At 35.7% G+C, this 23,198-nt stretch overlaps 1 protein-coding gene across 1 annotated transcript in view; it reads right to left on the bottom strand.

Moving 5' to 3' along the window:
* ABCA12 (ATP binding cassette subfamily A member 12) overlaps positions 1-23,198 on the bottom strand; it is a 189,205-nt gene that overhangs the window by 52,551 nt on the left and 113,456 nt on the right. The window contains exons 11-23 of the mRNA XM_073218139.1: positions 21,051-21,169; positions 19,925-20,031; positions 14,472-14,728; positions 14,263-14,375; positions 12,731-12,852; positions 10,959-11,132; positions 7,857-8,021; positions 7,323-7,533; positions 6,070-6,209; positions 5,702-5,821; positions 3,996-4,086; positions 1,559-1,738; positions 687-1,002 (exon numbers count right to left, since the gene is read on the bottom strand). Coding sequence (XP_073074240.1) covers positions 687-1,002; positions 1,559-1,738; positions 3,996-4,086; positions 5,702-5,821; positions 6,070-6,209; positions 7,323-7,533; positions 7,857-8,021; positions 10,959-11,132; positions 12,731-12,852; positions 14,263-14,375; positions 14,472-14,728; positions 19,925-20,031; positions 21,051-21,169 — 2,115 coding nt within the window. The remainder of the gene's footprint in view (positions 1-686; positions 1,003-1,558; positions 1,739-3,995; positions 4,087-5,701; positions 5,822-6,069; positions 6,210-7,322; positions 7,534-7,856; positions 8,022-10,958; positions 11,133-12,730; positions 12,853-14,262; positions 14,376-14,471; positions 14,729-19,924; positions 20,032-21,050; positions 21,170-23,198) is intronic.

Below are 23,198 nucleotides of genomic sequence, written 5' to 3'. Positions count from 1 at the left end.
CCTCCAAACTTATTTTTTTTTTCCTCTGGTCAGAGTGGAGAAGCCCTTCAAGGCTACCCGACTGGCAGATTTCTTGACCATTCAAATTCAATGGTCTGAAAGCATGATCTTTACATTTTTTTGGTCTCTTAGCAAGCCATTCTAAATAAAGATTCTTAGCAAGTGGACCAATGGTACACAAAATAGTTTCAGATAGCACAACATTTATCTTTGAGAATTGATCAATGATATGTTTGCTCAAAATTTTTTTCCTTAAAACTGACCATGCCCTCACAGATTTTTAATTAAATCTGAGAGCTGGAAGAGCTTTTAAGATCATCTTGTTTAATCCCCTCATTTGCCTAGAGACAGGTAAGACCAATAGAAAGTGCTTCACATCAAAATCATGCAGCAAAGCACTCAAGTCGTGAGTCCAACTTTCCTAATTCAGGGGCCAACGTCCTCAGAAAGGTGAGGGTTACATGGAAAACATGGATCACTGGCAAGAACACCATCACCCTTTCAGCAGTAATGAACAGCTGTAGTGGAGCTGTGCCCAAGGGCATGGACCCTTTCCTGGAAACACGCATTTGACAAAGGTTTGGTCAACATTATCCCTTTCACTTGACACATGTAAATAAATAAATAGAAATGAATCCTCAAAAAAAGGCTGACTATGAAAAAAGGCTGGACCAGCACAGACTTACTTGTCTTTCATGTAGCAGGGGTAAGGAATTGCTTGGACCTGGACTGCTATTTCCTGGGAGTTCCTCCCAGTCTGCAGTTCAACGATCGCTCTTTCAATACTATCTTGTAAGTAAACAAAAGCTCTGCCATAGATCTGGTTGTGTGATGGAGAATTGTGAGGCCCTGGGGCCCAAATCTTCATTCTGATATTTCTCGTGGTCTGGGAGGTCTTGAGACTCATGCGGATGGTATATTTTATGATGGGAGGAAGAGAGACATTTTCAGAGTCATAACCTCCATTCTGGCTTCCATTAGAAGGAACTTTAAAAATAACACCTAAAAATAAAATGGCAACAACAGTGGAAAGGTTATTTTATGGTTGACATTATTCATTGTTTGGAGGGTACACTTAGGGCAATTGAGTTAGTAATGTGACAGTCAGTTTAGCTCCTAATTTACAGAAAAGATGGCTAATTGGAAGTGACCACCTCAGAGATTCAAAGAGTTTGAGAATATAATCACAGACTAAGAGGCCAGATTAAATTTAACACTCTAAGCCACTTACTGAAATTAAAAAAGACACACAGACACACACACACAAATGAATAACCGTGACTGATTATGAGCTTACACATCACTCTGTAACTATGTAACCCTTTTCAGGCTTGATTTTAACCATACCAACAAAACTACACATATATTGAAGGTTCTTCAGACAAAATAGTTCATGGCCTACATGAAAGGTTTTCATTTCTAAGGACATCAGAGGGGATATGACCCCCACTCCTTCAACCAAGACTACTTTTCTGGATTCTGGAGGAAAGAGGTGATGGAAGAATTTGGCCAATTTTAGTACAAAGAGAAGCTCAAAGTCTAGCAGAATATCACTTACTTCCAAAGAGTTCGTTCCTTCTGTAGAGCCTTTTAGCCTCTCTTTCCATTTCATCTATGTTTTTTGCTGCCTTGATACGGTCATATAAGATACAGGAGGAAATATTTACTGTCAGGGAAGATAGCACGTTAAGATGATCTATGAGGTCAATGCCGTTCTCTAATTTAAGCCTTAGAATATCTAAGGAAGAAAAGAGACAGACAAAAAGCATATTATAATGTTGTTTTTAGTAGTAATGAGACAAAATACTGATTTTTTTGTAAATACTAAACATTAAACTACATATATTAAACTACATAAATAATATGAAGTTATAGAATTTACTCTAGAAACAGCTAGTACCATACATCTAGGAAAATGTGTCTAGTTTTGTAAATATTCATTGAGAAGAAGGTTGAGCTAGTTACAGATACAGTTCAAAGAATGACATGGGCTAATTTGAAAATATATTCTTGTTGGAAAATACAGCATAAGGAATATAGTCAATAATATTGTAATAACTCTGTATGATGGTAACTATACTTAATCATGGTGAGCATTTCCTAATGTATGCAATTGCCTCATCATTATGTTGTACATCTGAACCTAAAATAAAACTGTTTGTCAATATACTATACATCAATTAAAGATGAAAATTAAGAAAATCTTCATTCGAAAACAGGCATATTCTGCAACAATTCAATTAACCAGTGACTAAAGGTGAATAATTTGTTTTAAAGTCTATCTACATGTAGTTAGGAGGAAAATTGTAAACTAGAGATGAAACTTTCAAAAAAGCACAAATGCTTACTTGGCTCAGAGAATGTGAATGTAAGGACTTAAAGGAAAGCCTACGTAGCGTTTGTGGAACAAATGAAGTATATCATTCAGTAAGTTGTGCTACAGAATCGTTTTTGAGGAGACCGTGAGAATCTATGCCACACAGTTACAACTTTCTAATATTGTTCAATTTTAAATCTTTTGTGAGTTATTTCTCTTAATATGTGTGTTAATCTAGAAAAATGACCAAGATTATATTTCAGGCAATTACTCTGGAACAAAGAGGATTTTATTGCTCTTCAATTTTATGATTCCTTTTAAGGAAATCAACTTCAACAAAGGGTAAATAGGAAATTGCAAATTAATAAATCACTTGGCCAATTAAATTTTCACTGATTTGATCATTATGAGTACCAAAAACACTGTGCATAGCATAAATCTCTCCTCAGAGACCCCAAACATGCCTCTTCCATAGTCCAATATAAGACTTAATTTCTCAAAGAGGGGAAGTTCTTAAATGTATTTCTCATTAGAATTTAAAGTGAAATGATAGGCTTGATATAGATGTTAGTGGGGAGGGGTAAAACTGTGGTTGAACGGTGGCCTCCCACTGGCACTGGAAATAACACAACCCCAAGGATTCTTCAGAAATGCTGGCAAACAGAATCAAAGAAGAGCTATGGAGGTCAGTGCCCCCCAGATTCAAAATATACAACCTCTTAGACACTAAGTTACCTATACAATGATATAAACTCATCTTACTGCTATAAAATTCATTTTAGTCTTATTCTAAATTCTAAAACTCACTTGCTATATTTAAAGTTAGGAATGATAAAATTTATATAAGAACTCTATAGTATATTCCTGATATTTTGATCAAATGGTTACTTAATTATACTTAGAGATTTTAGAAATAAATCCATTAATGCCATTCCTAAACTTAGTCCACTGTCATAAAGTGCATACAACCACACACAATACAAATGTAGGCAGAATTTCTCCCCGCTGGGTTAACAGCCTCAGTCATTTGTGTCCCAGCAGCCTCAAGGAGGAGGAGGGGCATCTGCTCCACTGCTGCCAAATTCTGACGCTCTCAATCCTTTCCTCATGCCCAGGGTTGCATAGCAACAGTGAATCACACAGACTGAATTAGAGGTCTTGCATCCCTGAGGTTGAAGGTGGGTATGCGGCAGAGGGAATACATCAGTTCAGACAGCTTCCTTTGATCCTCTTCGGCCTGTTCCTTTTAAATGACCATGAGAGGAGGATCCAACCTTGAATACTGATTTAGGTTTGTTTTCTTCTGAGTCCCTGCATTGCCTTTGTTTTGCTTTTGCTAACCCTGTGCCTCTTCCAGGTCTGGGTTAGTCAAAGTTATATTGAGGCCAGTGGAGATAAAATGTTAAATGTAGCCAGAAATAGACCATTTCGCTCCCTTTGTCCCAAGGACTTGGTTTTTCATCAAGTCACCCAAAAAACAAAGGTCTCCTTTTCTTCTAGCAACCTACCAACCTACCTATGATTGTAGAAAGCTGCAAATATCCAGGATTTTAGTTTTCTTAGAATAACAAGATAGAAGCCAAATACAGAAGAAAAGTAATGAAGTTCTCATATGGGGCAATGTTTTTTACATCGCCAACATGACTAGTGAATGGAAGTTTTGTGAATGTGGACTCACCAAGTTCATCCATCTGTTTCAATAGTTCAACAGCATCAAGTCCCACGGAGAATTTTATAAAAACTTGCACAAAAGGGTTCCTCAGAGTATTCTAACAAAGAACAGCAGGGAATCAGTTTCAATACAAGAAGAAAACATGTTTAATCACTGTCTCTCTAATAACACCTGCAGTGAAATGAAGTAACCACCACTGGGCATTACCAATGCCCCATCCTACAAAGGCTCACTTACAAATCCTTGAGAAGGAAATAGAAGGTATGTGACTGGGGATGACTTGAAAGTCTAGGCTTTTACTTGTCTGCAGACAAATTGGTTGGCATGCTGAAGTGGCCAGATGCTACCGTAATTATCAACAATAGGGAATTATACTCAGTTCAACAGTCCTTTTTTTCAAATTGCAACATTTGTTTTTAACATACACTATACACAATTTTGGTGGTTCACAGGCAAATTCTGTTCAGCTTAAACAACCAAAAACAACTTTTGAAATCTGTGGTGTCTTCATGGAATGTGACATCACAACTGATTTGTTTCCTAGCTCTATTCTTTCCTAGTTGTGAAGCTTTCTGCACGCACTCAGCCTTCCCAGCTTCAAGTTACTTTTCTGTAAAGCAGGGATGAGTGACTAACCAGAACAGTGGGATGTAAATTATTATAATATTATTTACTATTGAAATAAATGAAAGATATGTAAACATGGAAAAATAAACTGAGGATAAAACTTTAAATTACTCTATATCCATGGAAAGGCTAAGAAGAATAAAAAGAATGAAGATGAAAAAAAATCAAATATAAAGGCTTTTATAGTTGTCTGTTAAATTGGGAGACATAACTTCTACCACTATAGAAATACTACTAGGTAATACTCATTGAGATCTCAGTATGTACCAGGCACTGTCTAATAGAGTTTACCTTGATTTTCTTACTTAGTTTTCAAAACACAGCAAGGTGAGTATTATTATTATTCCCAGTTAATAGATAATAACACTAGGGCTAAATTCCCTTAAAAACAATTAATAGGGGTGAAGGGGAAAGCTGAAGGGAGAAAATTCAAATTGATTAGAGAATTATTTACTTATGTGTAAATTCATGGCCTAGTTTTTTATGTGATCAGGCTTAAGTTGGTTGTCTATTTAGAGGACAATCAGTACCACTTACTGTTTGGTCCTTACCCGTATCATCAGTTTTGTTATCATGGAGATAAATGATTAAGAATAATATGTATTAATAGAGCACATATATATTAGAATTAATTCACTAATCCATAGCTGCTGAGGGGTCTAAGAGTAGCTGGCAGCATTGGGGACTGACAGCTAACACACAGCTATACACCATGATAACACAAGCCTTTTAAATCTAACTATCTACTAGGAATTAACTTGTGTATCATGGGAAATCAGAATCAGAGCATCACTAATAAGCAAAGCAAATTGTAAAACAATTTATATCACTAGCCGTGTCTTAAGATCGACTTGTAAGATGGCTTATCTCTGTATTACAGGCAGAGAAGCCACACTACAAGAGGTAAGGATGATTATGATTGTGAGTCACATTTGTTATCCTGTCTCAGACCTGCTCTCTGGAGGAGAGGCAATTTAAGTCTGTTGAATATGGATTATAAGTTACATTTTCCCATCCCCATAATGAATTTAAATCTTGAAGAATTATTAATTCCTCAAAAGGGGAATGACAGAACCTTCTCTTACCTGGAGCATTGGAATTGTTTGTTTTAACAGGTGGAAGGAATTCATGAAAAGTGGTGACTTATCCATCCACTCTTGACATTTTTCTCTTAATTCTGCCAACTGCCTTAGAGTTACATTAGACTGAAAGACAAAAAAACAAAAACAGATGTGGTCCATGAGTATTTTTCCTATAGTTCAAAAAGGTCTCTTAAGGGCTACCACCCGATCAACACTGTTTACACATATATAGGGCAGAAGTTGAGAGCTATTAAGAGTTTCAGAAAGCCAAGGTAATAGTAGGTAAGATAAAAGAAATCTGAATCAGCAAGAATAAATTGGAAATTCGTCTCCATACTTAAGATAGAAACTCAGAATTATAATGATCAAACCTTTTCCATTATTGCCTTTGTGACAGGGGTGTATGGTGTGTACAAAATCCTTCCCAACAACATAGGTTTCAAGAAAGCCCAAATAATAGGCCCAGCAGGCATGTCGATGATGTCTTTATAAAGGGAGAAGCAAAATGGTGCTGGAAGGAAAAAGTGTAATAAAACCATTTAGTATATGTATTTAAAATCTACTTCCTCATGGTAAATTGACACAGATTATACAGACAAAAATACATGCCTTATACTTCCTTTTATTATTAACATGTGGGCAGTATCTGGTATCAAAGTAAGAAAGCATAGTCACAAATCATTTTTAGGGGTGAAAGTTTAACCCAATAAGCAAACCCACAATAAGTGATGGAATTTTGCCAGAGGAGTTAGAAAGATTGAAAACTACATTTCAAAATTTCTTCCACCAGCTCCACCACACCAGTACTTAATTTAAAAAAATATACACAACTCTGCTATGAGGATAGTATCAGATACATACTATCTGTTCAATAAATGTTTGTTGAATGAATAAATATATGAATAAATGAGTCAGTCCAATTGCTCTACTAAACATCCATGTATTATTTGGAAGAGCTCAGCTGATGGTATTTTGCATCTCAAATTTTATAGGTCAAGTAAATGGCTTTGATGTGTCACTAACCATATGTTTTTGGGGGGATGATTCAAACTACTTGGCTGTCACATAGGTTGGGACAATAATGTAGATGTTCTCTGGGACCTCTCTAGCTTAAATAATGTGCCACTAAATATTTATAGTTCTGTTATATTCACAGAACTCTTCTATATGTGATAAAGATTTCTAATTCTAGAAAGTTAAGAAAAAGTATTGACCTGAGATTTGAGGCACGTTTTTGTATTATACACCAGCAAGGCAGGTGTAGCTGTGACTGACAGATTCTTAAGTGTCATGGTTAAGGGGCTAGGCTTTGAGGCAGACTACCTGGATTCAGCTCCCAGTTCTGGTCCTTCCTGTTGGGCGACCATGGCCAGGTTCCTTAGTCTCTTTGTGCCTCATTTCCCCTTACTAAAATGGAGATATAGTAGTGCCCACCTCAGAGGGTCGTTGTGGAGAGTGAATGGATTGATATACATAACATGCTTGATGTGTGGGAAGTGCTGTACAACTGTTTTCTATTTTTATTATCGGAGAAAATTAGTAGGTCATTTACTATAAAAGGCCAAGATCTAGTAGACAGTGTTGCTGGGGGACGATATTGCTATGCTGATTTTGAAGTACTCACTGGTATGTATGGGAATTCCGTATTTTGAAGCAATTTGCTCTTTACTCAGTTTGGAAGTCAAAAAATCCTTGGTGGTGTTGCCTCTTTGCTTCTGAGAGGAGGGCAACAAAGCAGTTAGATACTCAGTGGTGATTCCTTGGGAACACAACGCCTGAGAGATGGTACTAAATGATCCTTGGGGTGTGTTCATTCGGTTGTTTCTGTATATTGCCTATGAGATAAAAATTCATGATTTATTAACATTTTATGAGCTATAAATGTGACTAAAAAATAATACAGAAGAAAATCTGACAATGCTTAGAGTATCCTTATATTTACCATAATATCTTCACAGTATGTATCCCAAATAGAAATGCAGAATGCTAAAACTTCAATTTAAGTGGCAAAAACTTTTGCCAGAGTAGAAGTTTTCCTATAGGCGATTTTTTCCAATGTACTGTATTTGTAGTTGAATGTATTATAACTAAGGCCAAATACAAGTTAACATAATGAAAGGAATTTTCCAACAGGAACATTACTGGGTGACTTTTCTACCTGTGTAAATGGAACACTTCTGGGCAGATGCATTTGTTTCAAGGACCTCATTTTGTCTAGCAGCGGATGTGTGCTGGAAGCCATCTGATTGAGAATCTCTTTTAGCCTTATGAAGAGTTCTATCATCTTTTCTACTGGCTTTTGATCTTTCCTAGGGAAAAAGACCTAATGGGAACAGAATAAAAATAAATGAATCATGTGGAGAAGCCAGAATCCTCCCACATGTTGATGAGAATCTTAAAAGGTGCAGCCACTTTGGAATACATTTTGGAAGTTTATTAAACCATTAAACATCAATTTACCATATAACCCAGCAATTCCATTCCTAGGTATTTACCCAAGAGAAATGAAAATATTATATGTCCACCCAAAGATTTACATATGAGTGTTCATGGCAGCATTTCTCACAAGAACTAAAAAAGTGGAACAATCCAAATGAATGGATAAATAAAATGTATATCCTTAAACTGGAGTATAAAATAAATTAATACAGACACATGTTATAACATGTAAGAAACTCAAAAATATTACACTAAATGAAAAAGCTGATACTAAGACTATATACTGTATGATTAATTTAGATAAAATATCTAAAAAATGCAAAACTATAGAGACAGAAAATAGATGAGAGGCTTCCTGGGTGACAGGTCAGAATGAGAAGTGATTGCATATGGACATGGAGTTTCTTTGGGGTAGGCAGAAATGTTACAAAATTAGACTGTGGTAATAGTTGCACAATTCTATATAGTTACTAAAATTCACTGAATGGGGCAATTAAAATGAGTGCATTCTACAGTATATAAATCATATCTCAATAAAGGTGTCAAAAATAAATGATTTTAAAGTTCAGAGAGGCAAATGTCAATTACGTAATTCTTCATGTATACTATTGCTCAAAATTCATAGAATGTGCTCCTTAAAATCAGAAAAGCTCAGTCAGATGGCTCATGTGATTTATCAGCCTTAATCATAATGTACAATGCTTTTTCGCTGCAAGAGGGAACTGAAACTACTTAAAAATTTTCAAGTATTTTCATTTATTCACCAAACATTATTCACCAAACTGAGTGTCTGCTATGTTCCCAGCACTAGATGAGGTGATGGGCATAAAGCAGTGCACAAATTGGCACCATCCCTCTACTCAGAGAGCCTTGGTTTAATAAGAGGGACAGATACCAAACTGGTCACCAAACCAAAGGCTGGAGAACCTGAGGAGGCAGGGAGAGTTTGGCTAAGAAATCAAAGGAAGTCTTTCTAAGGCGGCACCAAACCTTAAGAGAAGAAAAGAGGAGAAGGTCAGAGGTAGAAAGCGGAGGGTGTGTGAGGTCCGCGAGGAGGGAGGGCTCTTAGCGTGTCCAAGGAAATCAAAGACCATCATTATGAACACGAGTTTCAGTTGGAGGGACATCATGAAGACAGCTTCCTCACTAGCACAGCTACTAACTGTACTCAGATTTTTCTAAAGCAAAACCAAAATCTTTCTTCCAGTTCTGCCAAAATTCTAGGTATTCCTACACTGATGTGAAATAAATTGATAAATGATGAGAAAACTTTCATTATTTTTGCTTGAAATGACTGAAAGAATTAGGAATGATCTGCTTGTCAGACAATGCACATAGTTAATTACTGGACTCAACAAGAAATACTAGGCTTGATATCTCTTCTTCAGAGGCATTATAAAATCAGGACTAAAATTTTGTGTGAGCAAAATTAATAATTTTACTTCATATGCATTTCAGTTACAGTTTATGTAAACTAACTATTCAACTACTTAAAGGGTATTTGCTGAGTTCTTTTATGGGCCAGGCACTGTTCTTGGCATTTGAAATGTTTCAGTGAACAAAGAGGCCCTTTATGGAGCTTATATCCTAATGAGATAGATAGAAAATAAACAACAACAATGAACATTAAATAAAATATAGTATTCTGAAAGTGCAATAGTAAACAAACAGATCAAGTAAAAGAGGTTTGCAAGTGCTGCTCAGGGTAGGCTTTACTGAGAAGGTCAATGTTAGGAAAAGGCAAATTGCCCTCCAAATCACATCAAGGGTGCCTCCTGGAGCAGTGCCATGCAGCAGCTATGGGCCCAAGGAGTAACCAAACAGTAAATGGGATTTTAGAGATGGGAGGGTTGTGCATGTTATGGAGCCCCTATAAGACTTGGGGGTTTATTTGAATAAAATGAGGAGCCACTGGACGTTGTTAAGCACAGGAGTAACGCAAGTGACTTAAGTTTTAAAAGGATCACTCTTGCTGCTTAAAGATGATGGTGCAAGTTGGCAGGGGTCCAAGTGTGGAGGCAGGAAGGCCAGTTAAGAGGCCATAGCAGAAACATAGGTGTGGGAAAGTGATAACCCAGAACAGGATCACTTATAACGAGTCCTAAAACATCTCATCCCCTCTGCTATAATGTCTCAACAGCAAAAGTCAGCCATGTTGCTACTGGTTTTTCTTACTTTTAAGAGAAAAACATTTTTTTTCAGTGTTTTGCATAATGTAAACATTTTTGGGCTTAGTATATATTTGCACAAACATGGGTGTTTAATTTTCCTATGCTGACTTTTTCCTTCAGTTTTTTTTATTAAACAAGTACTTATAAAGCATGTACGTATAATAAGATGGAATCAGCATTAACTTTTCTGGCCCCTGACAATGACCATTGGTTTTGCAAAAGTAATGGCAACCTTTTTCTAAATTGATAAGGAAACACACACAAACATTTGTAAACACCAATAAAAACATTTTTATTTTATTAAAAAAAAAACCTTTGTTCTAATCTTTTTTATCCTACCATATTAATGCTTATTCAGTGTAAAAAAAATTGTAACATTTGTATTTCATACTTTATTATAGTATATATTAAATTTAATACCTGGTCTTGGATACACAAACTGAGAGTTAATATTAATTTCCTCACCTATAAAATGTGCAAATTTGCAATATATGATCTCTAAGGTCTCATTTAGCTCTAAAATAAAGCTGTAATTCCAAGAGCTGTATAAATGGTTCTCATTCTTTATAGTATCAGAGGGCATACATGTGTAATCAAACATTTTTATACTAAACTATGACTATAAAAATACTTCATCAACAGCAACTTGCCTTGTATGTGAAATTGTAAACATCTAAGTAGTGCAGAAGGGTGAGTCCCATGAGGTAAGACTGACGGGATCTTTCTGGAAGAGGCAGGCTGCAGAATTCCTTCAGAGCATCTTCCATTTGGGGATAGGTCATATTAGCGTCACAAGAATGCAACCAGAACACATGAGAAATAATCTGTAAATTGGAGGAAGAAAAATACCTTAGCTGTGAATCCTTTGAGACCCATCTGTCCATTTTGAGAGGTTTTTCTTATACCATTAGACTGTATTTAAAGTAACAAATTATCCTCAAAATCAAATAATTTTTTATTTAAAGCACTAATTATTAACAATAAAACTATAGTCCATAGTTTACTGGAAAGCTTAAGAAATAAGATGGTTACAAGAGATGAGAGAGGAGACTGATTTCCTGCTTGAACAACTGGGTGAGAGATGGTATCAAGAAAGAAAATTGATTTGGAGTAAGTCTGGGAAAAATACTGGTTTAAGACTCCTGTTTTCTTTAAAATGGTCCTTAGTTTATTCAAATTGCATTTCATTTTTATAATCATTCAAAGTTAAAATCTTGTGCAATAACCTCTGTGATCCAGAGATGAAAGGCAAAGAAAAAAATCACACAATAGTATGATTCAACCATCCTGGCCGGTAATGCTGTGTGAAAAGTGAGGTGTGAATATGAGAAGGGAGATAACATCTCTATTGCCACCGAGCTGAAATAAAGAAAAAAAGTTTGTGAAATCCGAGCTTTCTGAAACTTTCCTCTGTCCTTTTGAAAGTAATAAGAAAGCATGCTCTCCATTAATATATTTTTATTTCCTACAATTAACCTGTTCTTCAGAAGCCAAACATATGATTGCTGAAATTAGATCTTAGGATCAAATGAGCAAAAGGTGAGATCAAAGGGAAAAGGTGAATGAATATTATTTGCTAAAATAAGAGGAAAAAAAAAGTGAAGACAAAGCAGTTTAAATTTTTGTATGGGGCAACCGATTAACATGGCACAAGTGAACATAAACATTTTCCAAAGGCAGCCTTAAAGGCTTTTTAAAAACTTAATCCAACATTGAAGCCTATCTGGGGTGTACTTTGAAATGACACACTCCGTCACACATAAATTTTGAATGGATGAGGCTTAAGCTCTGCAGCTCTTTTAGAAAATTTCTATGACACTTCCAGACAATGAACTTGGAAAAGGGATAAAAAAGATAAGACATTTCAAGTGGAAAACCCTATTATCAGACTATGAGGAAATGACATTATTCATTTTCACATCAAAAAATGGTCCCACAAACAGACCCAGAGTTCCTTGCTCTTATTTATTTAATATACTGTGTCTTTTCTTGGGAGTTTTAAAAAAGTAAAAATGCGTATTCATTTTTATTTTATTTTAACTTCAACAAATTGTAAATGGCCTCTCTGTTTTTTTCCCTTAATATGACTTTGATATCATCATAACAGAATGTGATAATGTGATTGTGATCATGAGTACGGAGGATTGTTGATGGCTACACCTATTTAAGAAAACCATCCAGGGGTTAAGGAAAAGGAGAGGACGAGAGAAACAGGAGGAAGGAGAAGGGAAACTGGAGAGAAAGGAACAAGCAGTGATAACATTCTTGCTTCAGGATTTTTCTTCTCTCTTCACTAAGAAATAAGCCTCTGACTTTATCATTTGCATGAACTCCTCAGTGTCTTCTTTAGGTTCTTAAGAAATGCTAAATGCTGTTGAAACTCTGAAAACCTGGATGGAAGGACAGATACACCACACCTCACCTCAGCCCTGTCATCAGGGATAGGAGTGGCCAGCAACTTGTCAATACTCCTATTGGACATTCCTGCTGTTCTCAGTTCCTCTTTCAGCTCTTCAACATTTTTAAACATTTCTATTAACTGACCTTCAAGAAAAAAGAAAAAAAAGAAAAAAGCCCTTGTTGGTTGCAGTGTAATTCTTTTTAGTTATACTAACACAGAGAAACCTTCTAGACTGAAACATATATTCAACATATATGCCTTGTGTCAGGAGCAGATGTCTCTCTGCTTTGGCAAACTTTGCGTCTTCAGGATCTATTTCTATCTGATTTCGACTTGCTCCTATTATGATATCATTAACCCAAGGTAACAGATTGCTCTGGGTTATAAATTTTCCTTCGATGTCTACAATGCAAAGAAAATATGGTTTCCTCACAGACTTTGATCACGTAATGCACTAAATATATATCTTCCCATTTTATTTAAAATATCACACAAATTCAAAATGCTTTTTAACCTTGGATCATATACTATTGTTAAGTTAGGACAAGGTTTGCTAAATCCATAACATAATGCTATGGCACATTTTTCTTTAACTTCGCCTGGCACACGTTTATTTATTTACTTACTTATTTTATTAAGTTATCATTGATATACACTCTTATGAAGGTTTCATAAGAAAAACAATGTGGTTACTACATTCACCCTTATTTATTGAGTCCCACCCATGCCCCATTGCAGTCACTGTCCATCAGTGTAGTAAGATGCCACAGAGTCCGTATTTGTCTTCCCTGTGACCTCACACACACCATGTACACACTAGTTTATAAAGGGTTTTCACAATCACTACCTCACTTTTAAATAGGATGTGTTTAACTTCAAACTCTGAGGACAGTGATTATAATTATTCACATCTGGGTCATTTAACGCACAGCAAATGATATTTTGACTCTCTTTTGCAGATTGTGATCTCCATTTTGCAAGTGCCTTTTGATTTCTTTATGAAGTATCCCTAATGCAAATATACCTTCTATACTTCCGGACTTGGAGTCCTTCCAATTTTATGGCTGCCTACTGTCCAAAATTCTGAATGCCTCTCTTTTCTGGATCGAGGTATTATGCAAAGAAGAAACATATTGAAGGGTGCATCATGCTCAGAGTACTGAGAGGAGGTTCTGAACTGAGATTTCCATAGACAGCAGAGCATCTTTTTTATTTATTAAATCAGATTATTCAAACGGAACTAAATAAATTTCATCCTAGCTCTTGCAACTATCTAAGGCACTTTAATATATCAGAGAAATAAAAGGTGAATGATCTAACTAGTTAAGTTTTTGAAGATCTTTCTGCTGTGAAATCAATTCCCTATTTCATTCTCTGCTGGCTTTCTGTGTGTTTATTTTAGACAAGTATATTTGAAAGGTTCAGATTTCTCTATATAAGGGCAGATACAAAGTAAGTATGATTGGGAACTTCAAAAGAAACTTTCTTAAACTGCAGCAGACAATCACGTGCATTCTAGTAAGGCAGCATTTAAAATATGGATGGAGAAACACCTGGTTTTTCAGAAGTGTCTTCACTGTTATTGACATGTAGCACAGCTTCTATGATCGGCATTAAACGTGTGATATTTTCCATAAAATTCATTTGCAACGCCTTTTCTAGAAACCTGGGACAAAACAGACGGGAAGACATTGAACGAGCCATATCAATGATCATTTCAGAAGGGATTTCACCAAGGAGGAAGACAATGCAAAAAACTTACCGATCCATATTTAAATTAATTCTGCTTGGATCTCCAGTCAGCAAATCACTCAGTTTTTTAGATATGATGTTGTCACTATACAGCAAGGTGGTTGCTATTTCAGTGCCAAGCTCGGCTGCCTCAAGGAGTTGCACATGAAACGCACTCTCTTCACACAGGTTCTCAAAGTTCATGTTAGAGAGCTGGCACATTTTCTCAATTGAATTGAAAGTTTCAGATTCACAAAGAAGTTTGGTCAGGTTTCGAAGTTGAGACAGCTTTTTGGAAAGGAGAAAGAGTGGAAAATAGGTAAGTACATTATCCTAAATACTCAGTAGTTGATAGTAAGCAACCAAAATTGATTTATTTCAAAAAAACATTTTGCATGTGTTTAGTTAGTTGGCATTTATGACAGTTTCACCGCAAAGCACTATTTCCTGTCATTTGAGTTTATTGTTCCTTTAAGGATATTATAAAACATGTATTATATAGACCTGTATTTTTAGCTGTGCTCAGATCTTATAGATTCACAAGTTAAAAAGATAAAGTTCATACTGTTTAAATAACAAATACTTAATTTTATATTTTAGTTCATATTATAAATCATATGTCAGAGCTGAGGACAAAGCAGGTTTGGTTTGGAACTTCAAAAAGGGCTTTCTTCCATTAGGATGGCTATTGTGAAAAAAAACAGAAGATAATAAGTACTGGGAAAATACAGAGAAGTTAGAACACTTGTGCACTGCTGGTGGGAATGTAAACTGATGCTGGTGGGAGTGTAAAATGTCACTATGGAAAACAGTATGGTAGTTTCTCAAAAAATTAAAAATAGATTATGCTCCAGCAATTCCACTTCTGTATATATATCCAGAAGTATTGAAAGCTGGGTTTCAAACACGTATTTGTGCAGCTCTATTCACAATAATCAAGAGGTGGAAGCAACCCAAGTGTCCATTGATAGATGAATGGAGAAAGACAATATGTTACATACATGCAATGGAATATTATTCAGCCTCAAAAAGGAAATAAATTCTGACACTACAATACAAATGAACTGTGAGGACACTGTGCTAAGTGAAATAAACCAGTCAGAAGAAGGCAAATACTGGATGATTATACTTGTACAAGGTAACTAGAGTAGTCAAATTCTTAGTAACAGGGTTTCAGTTTTGCAAGATTGAAAGAATTGGGGAGACTGGTCGCATGACATTGGGGATGCATTTAATGTGACTAAACTGTACAGTTAAAAATGGTTAAGGTAGCAAATTTCATGTTATGTGTACTTTACCAAAACTTTAAAAAATTAATTGACAAGAATAAAAGTGTTTTTTAAGCTTCAGGATGAAAGTCATATGCGTTTTAATAAGGCTGCATTTAAAATATGGACGGGGAATCAGCTGGTGTTTCAGAAATATCTGCAATGTTAGTGAACTTATCTTCCATCCTCTTTCTTATTGAAGGAAACTAGGTGCTTTTGTTCTGTGTAAGTGCTTAAAAGTCCTGTGTCAATAATAATTTTAAGAAAAATAAATAACTTGGAGCAACATTTAAAGAAGCAAATACATGTATCATTCACTGCAGCACAGTTTCCAATCAGAGTTGCAGTTTGACAGAAATGAGGTATTTTATGATATAGACAAATGTTTAGGAATATTTCTATCCATATGTCAAGGGGAAAAGGTGCAATGTGTTTGAGAAGTGTATAGTAACTGCATGTAGGCAGTAGATATTAAACACTCATCATCTTAGATAGTAAATATCATCGGTCTAGTTTCTGCTGCATTTAATATTCTAATTGACTTCTGGCTTTGAACTATCTAAAATGGTCTCATATCAAAATTCTGCTTACTAATCTTGTTGCAATGAGAAATTTTCCATTATGTAAAGATTCAGTTGTTAAATCAGCAGTAACTAACCACTCTATTTCTTCCTTTGATTTTTTTCAAATACTAGGTATTATTAAGCTTCTAATGAATGGAGCCAAGCTTTCCTGCCACAAAATAAAAGTGACTTTTATTTTGGTGACTTCTTAAATAAAAGGATAAATACTGGTAGCCCAGTATATTTGCTTTAATTGAGCTTTTGAGGGTGCAGTAAAGTTGAATAGTTTTTACTCAGTAGAGACTGGGCATACATGTATGAGAAACCAATGTAAGTCCATATAGTGCAATATTCGATTGATAAAAGTCACAGAAAGAGAAATTGGAAACCTAGCCATGCTACGTCAGTAGAATTGTTTCTCTGAAATAAGAATTCAAATCAGGGTCAGTGATGTAGAATGCTCTGTGGGGCACATTCACCAAGGAACAACATGATGGTCAGTAATATTTGTCATTATTTACTATTTTTTTCTAGAAGCAATACATACATTTAACCTTCAGAAGCTTCACTGATCATTAGAAATCAACATAAATTTAGGGAGTTATAATTCTCTCTTCAAAGGTATATGCTGAGTCCAGATTGCAGGCTTGTCAGAGCCTCGTTTAGGGCCATCTCTCTTCTCTCATAACCCTGGTCTGCAGAATGAGTAAGGGCTCAGGTCTGAATGTGAACGAGGACCCGCAACTAACTTCATGTCCAGCTGTGACTGAATTCCCTAGTGGCTGTGGTGCCCAAATGCATCTGAATCAGAATTGTGATAGGATGGTATAGACCTCAAAATACCATAGGCATAAAAACAGTAAAACAGCAATGCTTCCTGGCAGTTAAATGCAGGGGAAAGGGGACTGCTTAAATATTTTAAAGTGTTACAATAAAAATACTGTGCGAATCATATTTTTACCTAATATGGGGAATATCTACTTTATGGTAGTTCCCCAGTCAGGAAGTTATCCTCCCCCCAGAGAGACTGTTAAGAATAAGGGAGAAAATAGACAATGAAGGAAGAAAACACAAAAGCTCAAGAAGAAAGGATGTTAGTGCCAAAAGGGGTGGGAACAGAGAGAAAAGTCACCCATGAATGACAGACTTTCAGCATTTGGAGGGTCTAAACCTTCTTAGAAATGTATGAATTAAGTTTTGGAGTGGGTGGTCCTTACTGACTTTCACATTCAAAATACCCATTGCCAGACAGGGCAACACAGGGAAGTAAAAGTGTCTCTTGTAAAATTCTAGGAGTTTGTCTTCATTCTTTCCATGATATGTTCTGTATAGTTCCCAAGTGTCAGGCTCTCTGCCAGGCACTGAGGATAGAACAGTAAGGGACAGACAGCGATGATTCTCATGGAGCTCACTGTAGACTTGGGAGGACTGGATTCTGTCAGTTGCAAATGGCAGCCATGCCTGCCATAAATGACAATAGATTTTCTACTCAAGGAACAGGATTATAATTTATTTCCACTTCTGTGGTTTCCAGAACTTCTTCCATAATGTAACCCTCAAGGGGAGCAGTATATTCACAATGTGGATGCTGTTTTAAACTATTCTTAGCCCTATCTCCACTCCACTGGTGTAAATGATTGAGAATGTATTGTATGCTGCCTGGTTACTTTGCAAGTTGAGAACTACAGTAATTGCCCAGGAATGCAGTAACATCACCAGGACTCTACCACCCTTTGTTCACACATTCATGAGTCAAGTTTTAAGCTCCTACTATATGCTGCATGTGAGACTTTAGGCATGCAGAAGGCATAATTTCACCAGAGTTTACATTCTAATGAGGGAAACAGATTATACATACATACCAAACTATAATGCTAAGTATTAATCTCCAAAAGCCAGAAATCTCACTGTCATTAGAGACTCCTCTATCTTATGCTTCACACCTCACTGGCTGCTATGCTGTATCAACCCAGACTCCTACAATCTCTTGAAACTGTCCCTTCCCCCATTCTCTGCCGCTGACAGTTCAGACCCACACATTTTTCTTAGGTTACTGCAAAAGTCACCTACTTGGCTTGCTTCCAATATATCCTCTGTAATTCTCCTACCGAGCTCTTTGTGAAATGCAAATTCCACGTTCTTCAAATTCACAACTTTTGATCAGATTCAAAGTCCTTAACTAAGCACAAAAAGCCCTTCCGGATGTGGGCCCCCATCCTTCTGCAGCCCCTCTACAGCCTTTCTCATGGGCACCGTCTGCTCTAGTTGGACACATGACTCCAGGTAAGCCAAATCTGTCGGTTCAGCTTCACACTTCCGTCGTCTTACATATGCAGGTGTCTATGTCTGGAATGTAGGTCTGCAACCTAATCCTACGCAGCCTGCAAGACTCAGAGTAAATATTATCTCCCCCACTAAATTTCTTCTCTCCACCTCCAGCCCCCGCAATCTGGGACGTCCCTCCTCCATACACAGAATCCTGTCTATCCACATGCCACAACACTTATCTCTCACTGTATTATAATTATTGGTCTGCTTTTCCTCTCCTCCATTGGATTGATATAATGACTCTGGGATTAGAGACTATGTTTTGTAAACAGAGATTAGTGTTTGGAAGCAGAGATGATGGAGGGAATGAATGAATGGATAAATATACGTGCACAAAGTCATTATTTCTGCTGGGAAACAGGTAGAAAGGAAACACTCTAATATTTTAGAAGTGACATTTAAATTTGTCCTCGAAAAATAAGTAGATATTTTTCAAATGAATGCATAAATTCCTTCTCATTTACACAAATAAATTAAGACAGTGTTAAATTAAGTACATTAGAAACTGATTCATGTAGAAGACGAGGACTAAAATGTACATAATCTAACTACCATATTTGTAATATACATGGACATATGTTTTGGCTGTCTGCTTAATTAGACCATGCTGACTATATTACAAATCATCTTGCTGTCCTAAAAAAAAAACAGTTCTAATTTTACTTTATCTCTGGCTACATAAATTCAATTAAGTTGCTGTTGTTATTAGGAAAACTGCTTTTACATTTTAATAGGGTTATTTAAGAAATGAAGTGAATTGCATGATAACCTGTATACCACAAGCATGAGCTAAACAAAGAATAATAGACAAACATAAACCAATTCAAACTTCAGGGTTTTTTTTTTTCTGTTGCTTTCCTTCAATATCTTCACTATCATGCATTAGTTTCTGCTACTGATGATAATAAAAATGAGTCAACTGCTGAGATTTTTGTACACTGTGAAATATCAAACATCAGCTTTTGAAATCAACTTTTTATAATATTAAAAACTAAGGACATCTCAAATTAGAAGTCATATTATGAATTTTTTTTAAGAATGCCGCTTAATGAGATAGCTACATTACTAGCCATTCCTTTATGCACATACATTCTATAATTAGGCTCTTATGGGCTATTTCCTACAGAGAAATCCACTAATGAAAAACAAATACATTATATAGCACCAGAATGCTTTTGTTACTCTTTTTTTTAGCATTCATCTAGAATCAAACTTGGACCAGTATTTATGAAGATACAGACTTAAAACTTAAGCTAAAAATATATCTTGCCAGAGTATCACAGGACGTGTCAAAGTTTTTTATTAATTTTTCTTTCATGGCTTACTTTTGATTTCAGGACTTCAGCAACTGGAGGGAAGTAATCCTCATAGGAACCATTTTGAAGAAAAGATTTTTTAAATGAAATCGTGGACTGCAAGAGTCTTAAATTTTCTGTAAAGGAGGAGAGAAGAGTTACCTGATATGAACTGCAAGGTCATTTAGGAAGTCCATTTGAAAGACACTTTTATCCTAATTTATTACTAAGAGGTTTCTAAGATAATATCCTAGTTCTATCTAAATGTAAGACAAGTGAAAATTTGACCTTTCCTTGAACCATGGAGACTACAGAGTTCATTATTTTAAAAATATTCATAGATACTCTGCTTAGTGACAAGAATATTTCTAGCAAAAGTGTGACAAAATTTCTGCCCTTTGTGAACTGAACATGGTTTTATTTCTGACTTTGGGATATGCTACTAAGCTGAAGTGTTTAGGGGAGCATAGGTTGTATAATCACTGTGACACAAATATATCTTTCCAACCTAGATTAATTCAAGCCTGGTAAACATTGACCACACTTAAATATTTGTTGTGCTATTTGCTAGTCACCAAGTCCTAAAAAATAATTTTGGTGTAAGAAAATGAATGTGTTCCCCTATAAGATAAGAGAAAACAGATACTTTCTTTTTTAAAAAAGGAAAAGAATGATTTGATTAAATGCAGTCTTGATAGTTCTACGTAGGAAGAAAACTGAAAATAAATAATGTAAGAGTAGGAAGTAAAAACAGTCCACCACAAACATTCCTTTATTTATGTAATTTACATCTGCTTTTAGAAGTCTGTATTATCTTTTTTTCTTATTTTTTGACAACTAAGATTTAAAGGACATAGAAAATGTCATGAAGGGTTACATGAGCTCCTAGTGACTTTGAACACTTGGAAAGTTTGTCCAAGTGGCCATGATCCCTTTATCTGCTATATGGCCATTATACATTAGAGTCTGTCCAAGAGATCAGGTGATACTGAAGCAGGAACAGAAGCAATAATGTAAGCATGATCTGTTCATATATCAAACCACCAAACTGAAACTAATGCATATGGAAATTAAGATCTTTAAATTTTCATTCTTTTTGTAATCCAACAAAGTTAGAAGCCATGAGCTGCAATATGACTATTGAGAAGCATATTACCTTGTGATCCCCTGACCAAATTGTCAGTGACATTTCTTATACACGCCAAGTAAGGAGTATATGGACTATCTGCTGATATATTTAGGAGGGCATCTTCAAAGTTTTCCAATATTAGAAGCCTATACAATTAGAAAAGAATATATAAATTAGGTCACATAAAAATAAAGTAAAGCTATTTTGCTGTGATCTTTAAAGTCCCTGATTGCTTGGCACCGGTTGACGTGGGCAGAAAAACAGTGTGAAATAGCATGTCTTCCCTCGTCCAACCCAACCACACACTGGTTCTGGATTCTCTGAGCATTTACCTTTTCCCTGGGCATTATCTTTATATTTAATTTTATCCAATCATAAATGATCTTAAGATCATTTCCAGGAACAATTGAAAAAAAAATCCCTGGACTAGGATTGCCCGATTAGATACAGGCTACCTAGTTAAATTTGAATTTAGATAAATGGTGAATAATTCTTCAATGAAGTACAACCCATGAGTCGAGCATGTTTTCTTTTCTTTTTTTCTCAAAATCAGGCAACCCTGCTCTGGGACTCAGTTTGTTTTCCTATCAAATGAGAGGTAGGAAGCTGGATGATCCACTAAATCCCTTTTCCTGTAACATTCTCTAAATAAATTTAAATTCACTGAATTGTGATTTAACAAAATTAGTAGGATCTAACTGAATAATATAAGTTCTTTTTTTTTTCTTTAAACAATGAATCCAGTGTTTCCAAATTAGCCAGCTTCTGGTTTCCTTTCAAATTGGCATATGAACACATAGCCTAAGACTTTTGAGGCATATATATGTGAGTGGGTAAATATATGTGGGTTATTCATACCCTGTCACTTCAGCTGTGAGGTTGCATCTCTGGTTTATAACTTCTTCCCTTAGTGTCTACCACTGAATTTTATGTACAGCAGAGATAGAACAAATGTCAGTGGCTGATTTGGTGACCATCTACTTTGAATTAAACTGTACAATACACAAATTAACTAGTGCTATTAGATGTTGAACTTAGATTATATTCAAATGCTAATGGGAAAAAGCTTATTTTGGCATAGCTAGTAAACACACAGGAAAATGTCTGTATTAACATTAACATTAACATTAAGAAGTCTCAGAGTGTTTAGATGTAGGTTAATACAACTGGGTCCTTGAAGAACTTAAAACAAAAAATCTTAAATACCATATACAGCCTTCATATTAAAAAAAAAAAAAAAAAGCAAGCAACCATTCCCAAGCCCTCCTGTGTTTGCTTAGGCATTTCCTCAGCCAGAGACTCTGTTGCCAATATTGCCTTTCTTTCTTTTGTGTTTGTCTTCCTCTCTGTCATGGTGATTGCAGCATAGAGCTGTTTCCCTCCTGGTGAAGTGCTCACTTGCAAAATATTGGCCTAAACTTGTAAATGGGAGTTTCTCCTGGTGAACTTTCAAATTTAAAAATAGAAGAATGTTGGGCTAGAAGTGACTCTGAAATAATCATCTCAGCCATCCTCTTAAGTTTTACAAAGAACACTTGACTGACAAGATTTTTGAGATTGGATTTAATATACTCCAAAAACAGAGATGCCATATCTATGTACCACTGTTTCAGCATAAACATCCAATTATTCCTTTAAACCACTTAATATATGTGTCCCTTATATATAATCCTATTTGCAAAGAATGTTTGCAATAAAAGTTGAGCTTATGAATACATGCACAAATGAGTGCACACACACACACACACACACACACACACACACACACACACACACCAAAAATAATAACCTTAGAACAAAAATAATGAGCAGGGAGAAGAGCTATGAGGGAAAACATTTTTGAGCAGCTTTCTTTAGTCAATTCTGGACCAAAAAAAACTTTTATGCCAGTATTGCCACTCTATCTTAAAATGGGAATGGAAAGGAAGTCCACAGATAAGAAATCCCTTAACTTCACCAATCTCAACAAGAGTCATTTTAAAAGTACTGAATTCTTCCTAGTAAACTTTCAGCTAGTTGTCAGCAACTAGACAATTGCAATTGCTGTGGAATTCGCAGTTCTGAAGTGTTAACATCATCAATGCTATAGATGCTTCAAGGTTCTGATAAAGATACCTGGTTTCAGCAGTAAGTATCCAGTTGTCTTAATTCAAAGGTTTTTAAAACACTATTTTT

This window comes from Manis javanica, chromosome 12, assembly GCF_040802235.1.
Source record: "Manis javanica isolate MJ-LG chromosome 12, MJ_LKY, whole genome shotgun sequence".
Taxonomy (NCBI): domain Eukaryota; kingdom Metazoa; phylum Chordata; class Mammalia; order Pholidota; family Manidae; genus Manis; species Manis javanica.
The sequence above is the reverse complement of the archived record's forward strand: the minus strand, read 5'-3'. Positions and strand labels throughout refer to the sequence as shown.